Genomic DNA, 7,637 nt, shown 5'->3' on the forward strand with positions numbered 1-7,637 from the left:
CTTACAGAGCAACCAGGCACAGCGCTACCAGTTTCACACCCAACTTCATGATGTTCAGCCGTGAAGTTAGTGAACCGGGGGACCTGGTAACTGGCCTGCCCCCGACCCTTAAACAGCTCCTTCTTCCCCTGAGTATGTCCAGCAAACTCCGGGAGAGTCAGAGTGGAGTTGGCTCATCGGATTGCCAGAGATGCACTGGGGGAGTCAGTGAAGCAGCGAAAAGGAAGCCAAAGAGAGAAATGATAACAGAACAAATATACACACAATTGAAGTGTTTTTTCCATATACCATTTAGTTATACACTGAAGGCTGTAATGCATTTCTATTGTTTCTTCTAACAGTATGTTGAGTAAATCCAGAATGCCAGATGACATCTACAAGTGTTGTCATTCACTTTGTGATCAAAGGCTGCAGCAGTTTTGTGCCCAGTGGCCTCTGCACTCTTAATTAATCCTGTGCATGTTCAGGTGTCATTGAGATTTTCTTTATTTTGTATTCTGACTGCAGGATTCTTATTAATGGTTAAAGGTTTTCAGTTAAATAAACCTGGACCTGATCTGACTGTGGTCGCTCTGCATCAGGATCTGCTGAGTTCCTTTTCTTTACCAAAGAGACTTTAGGCACTCGACACAAAATAACACAAGTAGATGAAAGTCTTTCTCACTCTACATCAGTTTATTTATTACAAGGTGACGCGTGAGCTGTCTGAAGAACTTCTGCGAACCAACACAGAGGAATCCAAGGAAAAAGAGTGACAGAAAGAAGAAGATATCAGCAGAGAAGAAGAATCCTTACACTGTAACTGTTTCATATAAACACTTTAAATTCAAACGTCATAGCTGATCCCAACTTACTGGTTCATATGTCAGCAACAAAACATCAATGTCAAAAAAGTAGAGACAGATTTATGTATTTTATCTCTTTTTTGTCTTATATACACATTAGTGATGTGAAGTTGGAATCCTTTGGATCAGTTTTACCATTGCACAGAATTAGCATTTCTCTCCTGTGTGAATCATCATGTGTGTGGTCAGAGTCTCTTTCCGGTTAAACCTTTTACCCCACTCGGAGCAGCTGAAGGGTTTCTCTCCTGTATGAACTAACATGTGTTTTGTCAGATTTCCTCCTAGGTTAAAACTTTTACTGCAAACAGAGCAGCTGAAGGGTTTCTCTCCTGTATGAACTAACATGTGTGTGGTCAGAGTCTCTTTACTGTTAAACCTTTTACCACACTCAGAGCAGCTGAAGGGTTTCTCTCCTGTATGAACTAACATGTGTTTTGTCAGACTTCCACTTTGGGTAAAGCTTTTACTACAAACAGAGCAGCTGAAGGCTTTCTCTCCTGTATGAACTAACATGTGTGTGTTCAGACTTTGTCTATGGGTAAAGCTTTTACTGCAAACAGAGCAACTGAAGGCTTTCTCTCCTGTATGAACTAACATGTGTGTGGTCAGAGTCTCTTTCCGGTTAAACTTTTTACCACACTCAGAGCAGCTGAAGGCTTTCTCTCCTGTATGAACTAACATGTGTCTAGTCAGACTTCGTCTATGGGTAAAGCTTTTACTGCAAACAGAGCAGATGAAGGCTTTCTCTCCTGTATGAACTAACATGTGTTTTGTCAAACTTCCTCTTTGGGTAAAGCTTTTACTGCAAACAGAGCAGATGAAGGCTTTCTCTCCTGTATGAACTAACATGTGTTTTGTCAGACTTCCACTTTGGGTAAAGCTTTTACTGCAGACAGAGCAGCTGAAGGGTTTCTCTCCTGTATGAACTAACATGTGTTTTGTCAGATTTCCACTTTGGGTAAAGCTTTTACTACAAACAGAGCAGCTGAAGGGTTTCTCTCCTGTATGAACTAACATGTGTTTTGTCAGATTTCCTCTTAGGGTAAAGCTTTTACTACAAACAGAGCAGCTGAAGGCTTTCTCTCCTGTATGAACTAACATGTGTTTTGTCAGACTTCCACTTTGGGTAAAACTTTTACTGCAAACAGAGCAGCTGAAGGGTTTCTCCCTTGTATGAACTAACATGTGTTTGGTCAGATGTTGTCTTTGGGTAAAACTTTTACTGCAAACAGAGCAGCTGAAGGCTTTCTCTCCTGTATGAACTAACATGTGTGTGGTCAGATGTTGTCTTTGGGTAAAACTTTTACTGCAAACAGAGCAGCTGAAGGGTTTCTCTCTTGTATGAACTAACATGTGTTTGGTCAGATGTTGTCTTTGGGTAAAACTTTTACTGCAAACAGAGCAGCTGAAGACTTTCTCTCCTGTATGAACTAACATGTGTGTGGTCAGATTCCCTTTCTGGTTAAATCTTTTACCACACTCCGAGCAGCTGTGTTGTCTCTTACCAGTCTTTAGTTTCTTGTTTTTCAAGTTTAATTCTGACAGATCTTCTCTTGTCTCTTTCCAATCATCACTGTCAACAGTCTCAGGTTCACCAGAGTCTTCAGTCTCGACCTCAGTCTCTGGTTGTAAACGTCTCTCTGGATCTGAGTCTCTATCTGGTTCTGCTCCTCCACAGTCCTCTCCATCAACTCCTGTTTCCATCTGTTCAGTTTGTCTCTGATGAAGCTGTGAGGACTGAGGTTTCTCTTCATCATCTTCACTCTTCACAGAGACAGGAGTGAAGGGGAACTTGGTGGTATCAGCCTCCTCCAGTCCTTGAAGCTGTTCTTCCTCCTGACTGAGCCACAGTTCCTCATGTTCTTCTTTAATGTGTTGGGGCTTAGTGTCCTCCTGGTCCAGAATGTGGCTCCACTCCTGCTGCTCAGGTGGAAGCTCTTCTTTACTCACCAACAGCTGCTGGACATCTGCAGGACACAGTAAACAAACATTAACGGTACTTAAACTGCTTTTTAAATATTAATAAGGGCTGTCAAATGATTTCATTTTTAAAGGCTGAAAATCAATAGTTTACTAGAATTGATCACATTTTAATCATGTTTGGAATTCACTCATTTTGCATTTAAAAAACGTTTTTAATGCTTTTATTTTGTAATGCCTTAAGCTGAGGTTACTTTACTTCCTCTTCGGATACAAACCTACCTTTATTTTGAAAGAAAATAAGGAACTTGTCTAAGGCTGTGAAGATTGAGGTTTCTCATCATCATTAAGTCCTGGAGAGCGGGCAGCCAAGGTTCGAAGCCGACCTGTGGCTCCTTTCCAAAACGGACTATGATCAGACAGTATGTTGAACAGAAAGGCTGGCGTTATGTAAATGAGCCATGTGCTGCTGATCACTTCCTGATTATGTCAGATACTACCTCTTCACACACCAAAGTGCTGAGCTAGCTCAATCTTTAGGAAAGAATAAGATATGTGTCCAACAGAGAGTTTTTGCAATTAAATTGCAGAAATTGCAACAATTATTTGCATTTTTTTTAAATACAAAAAAATCAAGACTTTTTTCACACACTTTGATGTAGGGATGTAATGATTCACGAGACTGGGTTCGCGATACGATTCTTTCACGATTTATTTTACAAATTGAGACTGAAGAAACATTTTGAAATAACTGAAAAAGATTCCTTTAATTTATTCATGAAAACACCATGGGGGGTGGGGGGCACAGACCCTTAAAGGGATCATGGTGTTCATGTGTTTCTTTGAATGACAGCAGTCAAAACAATTATTTCAACTTTTAACGGTCTGTCTAGCTTAGTTTTTGTTCCTGCAACTCCCTTTTCTGAGCGCACATGAATGCATCTCTCATTATCTGAGCACCCCTGAATGCAGCATGGTCACAGCACATTTTCTGAGTAATGGCAGAGAGAGAGACATGCCCAGAAAAGTCTGAAGTAAGCTAAGCAGCCTACTTTATTTTCTGATGGTTCTTGAGGACTTTTTATTATTGTGCACACCCAGGCCTCCGCTGGTGAAAGGGTGCTCACCTGTGTGTGTGTGTGCAAGTGTCTGTGTGTGTGTACAGTGTAGTGTCTCAGCTACAGACATCACACCCCCAGTCTCTTATTCTCATCTCAGGAGACTTGAATCACGTTTCCCTGTCTGCCACTCTCCCTACTTTCACTCAGTATGTTGACTGCCATACCAGGGACAATAAAACTTTGGACTTACTGTATGCAAACACCAAGGATGCATACAGATCATCACCCCTCCCCCCCACTGGGCCGCTCAGACCACAACCTGGTGAGACTGCATTCCATTTACATACCTATGGTGAAAAAACAACCCCCCACAACCAGGTATGTGAAGAAGTGGTCTAAGGAGGCCACTGAGGCGCTGCAGGACTGCTTCGACACCACTGACTGGGAGGTGCTGAGAAGCCCACATGGGGAGGACATCGACGGTTTAACCCACTGCATCACAGACTACATAAACTTCTGTGCTGAGAACACTGTACCCACCAAAAAAATACAGTGTTTCTCAAACAACAAACCCTGGGTGACCCCTGAGCTGAAAACCCTGCTCAATGAAAAGAAGAAGGTTTTAAGAGCTGGAGATAGAGAGGAGCTGAGGAGGGTGCAGAAGGAGCTCAAAAAAATCAAGGAGGGGAAAGCCAGCTACCGGGCAAAGATGGAGGAGCATTTAGAACAGAAAAATGCAAGAGATGTCTGGAGGGGCCTGAATAACATCTCAGGTCACAGCAGAAGGCGTGGGAGGGGCCCTGAAGCAGGAGACAGGGAGTGGGCAAAGAACTGAATCTGTTCTTCAATAGATTTGATTCTGCTCCCAACCCCACCTCCACCCTCCAGAATGCAGACCAACCCGCTTTTTAGACACTCCATCTGACTACCCTGAGTACCCTGCCACCCCCCTCAACAACCCTCTCCTACCCCTCTTCCTCCTCCACCGATGGCCTCTCCATAACAGCTGATCAGGTGAGAAGTGAGTTGAGGAAGATCAAGGCGAGGAAGGCCAAAAGGTCCCGACGGCATCAGCTCCAGACTCCTGAAGGACTGTGCAGACCAGCTCTGTGAAGTTCTTCTGCACATCTTCAACCTTTTAATATTACACACCTTAAAGTTTGGGGATCTGGTAGAATTTAAGACTACACAAATAATGTGTAAAGCAAAAAATAAACTGCTACCTGTAAACAGACAAAAAGTGTTCAAAGACAGAGAGGGGGGTTATAACTTTAGAGGGAAACTAAACTTGAAACAGCATTATGCTCGGACCAATTTAAAAAGTATGTGTATTTCCATTTGTGGGGTGGTTTTGTGGAATGGTCTTGACGAAACAATTAAACAAAGTATGAATATAATGCAATTTTTTTTTTAAATGTACAAAAGATATATCTTTGAAAAGTACAGAAATGAGGAAGGAGAATGTAAATCTCACAGCTGTTAATGGCGCCTGTTCATTTTGTTCTGTTTTTCTTAATCACTCGATTGGAGTATTTTTTTTGTATTGTCTGTTTAGTTTATTTGATTGGATTTTGCATTTGTTAATGGTGAAGAATGGGGGTAGGACTTGACAAGCCTAGGCTTCTTCCTATTCCTTTTTGAACGAGTCAAATGTGTATTATATTGAAATTGGCTTTTTCTTTTATTTTTATTTTAATAAAATGTGTGTGTGTATATGTGAATGTGCATCGTGCGCGACACAGAGAGCAGAGGAGAATGGTAAACGACCATGTAGAGACAGACGACATGATGCCGTCGTGTAAAGAAGATAGAATAAACTATCGTTTCTGAAGTGGAGGCTGGCTTGACCGCAGTCTGATGCAGAGGGTGGCCTGAAGTTTGTGTGCCCAAAGATACAATTGAATAGCATATTGTTAAGGTTTCTAAAACGTATCTCCAATAACCAGATCCGTTGCTGGATTCAATAGGTGAAGACTTAAAGAGTCTTTTAGTCCAGTAAACTCAATGATGTTGTTAGCAGGAGCTAGCTGCAGCTAACACTGTGCTGTGTGCGTCTGTGGAAGTTAGCTAAAGGCTCTGCTATCTGAAACATGAGCAGGAAACACGTTTCCAGCAGTGGAAAGAAAACCAACCTGTTCTCTGTAGCTTGATTTCAGGAGTTAAAATCACATCCAGTAGTTTTCTTTGTCGGTGGAGCTCCTCTTCGTATCCACTTGTTGTTCTTTCTTCTGTTATATCTCTGATAACCGCAGCGAGCAGCCGTCGACTGAATAACTCTTTAAGATCCTTAAACCCGGCCATCTTACACACATCCAAGAGTCACAGAGGGAAAACTCAACTCAGCGCTGACGTCTTTACAACTTTACTCTGATCATCTACTGTTACGTTAGCACCCTAACGATCATTAATAAACACACGGAGAATCACGTGTCTGCTCAGCAGGAACGTTTACTCACAACTTGTGTTACACACTCAATGGTCCGGGTGGAAACAACCCGCTTTAGTTCCCTTTACAGAACACCTCCCCTCCCTTTGACTTGCATTGTAACCACGCGGTTGACCTTTTTCCCGCCACCATATTGCTGTATTTAAAACTCTGGAAACCTATCTTTGTCTGTTTATACCAAGGGGCAACCTCCGGTCTCGAAAAATGAAGCCTATGCGGAAGTACAAAAAACTGCAGTTCCTCGAGGTTCCGCTTGAGGCTGGCTGCAGAAGCGCCGGAAGTGCCATAAGCCCACAGCCAAAAAAGCCCGTTTTTACCACAGGAATCAACATGTTTACAGCCTGGTTCAAAAAACGAGATATATCTGAGAAGTTGACGGCCCCTTCTCCTCACACTGTGGGGGGGGTGATTTTTTTTATAACTCATCGGATTTTATTCTATTAAGGAAAACGACTATGCCCATATAAGGGTTGTGGCAGATTTGATTGACAACTCTGCGTGGTCAGCAGGTCAGCAGGTCAGGAGGTCAGCAGGTCAGCAGGTCAGGAGGTCAGCAGGTCAGGAGGTCAGCAGGTCAGCAGGTCAGGAGGTCAGCAGGTCAGCAGGTCAGGAGGCTAATAGCTTGATCCATCGGATTTCTCCTCTTTTTTACTTCGTTTGGAGAGTTTGTTTAACACATATCTGACAACATACATGGCTTGCTGTGCGGTTAACAAACCATCCAACAAGTTGATGCTTCAGTTTTCTTCGGTAAGTGATATAGTAGTGTTATATTTACTGCTTACTCAGTGTCGGTATTTATATTTACGGACCTAGCTTGTTTAGAGTTAGCTTTAAACCAGTCGGCTAACTGTACTCAGTGTAGCTCATTATTTACATTATTTACGGTCAATGTTTTAGAAATGTTTGTTGTTAAGATGTTGTTGTTTAAAATAATGAGTTTGTGTGATGTTAGAAGCTAAAGGTTCATCTCGGTGGTTATCTGACGTTATGATGAATGTTTTACTCCACCTAAATGTGGACATTAAAAAACAAACTTTGTGTAGTAATTATCCGTCAGTAACATAAACTGAACTAAACCTAATGTGCTGTGTAGGTTATAGAGGATGACATTAAAGTTACATGGTTGATGTAGTGTCTTAAGATTTGAGCAAACTGTTAACAAATAAAAAACTTCACTTTGTAAGAGCATCTGTAACCATTAAGAACTATATTAATAACCATATTAATTTTCACTGAACTCATACACAGAATATAGCTGTAGAAATATAAAATATAAATAACATATGGAATGAAAAAAAGATATAAAGCACATAGATATAAAGTATAAGAAATAGTTTGAAGAGTACAGCCATGTACTGAGCT

General features: G+C 41.6%; 1 protein-coding gene across 1 annotated transcript; it reads right to left on the bottom strand.

Moving 5' to 3' along the window:
- Positions 1-659: 659 nt before the first annotated feature.
- On the bottom strand, positions 660-2,859 carry LOC136178534 (zinc finger protein 665-like). Its single transcript, XM_065952450.1, has one exon. The coding sequence runs from the start codon at positions 2,547-2,549 to the stop codon at positions 993-995; it is 1,557 nt and encodes a 518-aa protein (XP_065808522.1). The 5' UTR covers positions 2,550-2,859; the 3' UTR covers positions 660-992.
- Positions 2,860-7,637: the final 4,778 nt, after the last annotated feature.

The sequence above is a fragment of the Labrus bergylta genome, chromosome 3, assembly GCF_963930695.1.
Source record: "Labrus bergylta chromosome 3, fLabBer1.1, whole genome shotgun sequence".
Lineage (NCBI taxonomy): Eukaryota > Metazoa > Chordata > Actinopteri > Labriformes > Labridae > Labrus > Labrus bergylta.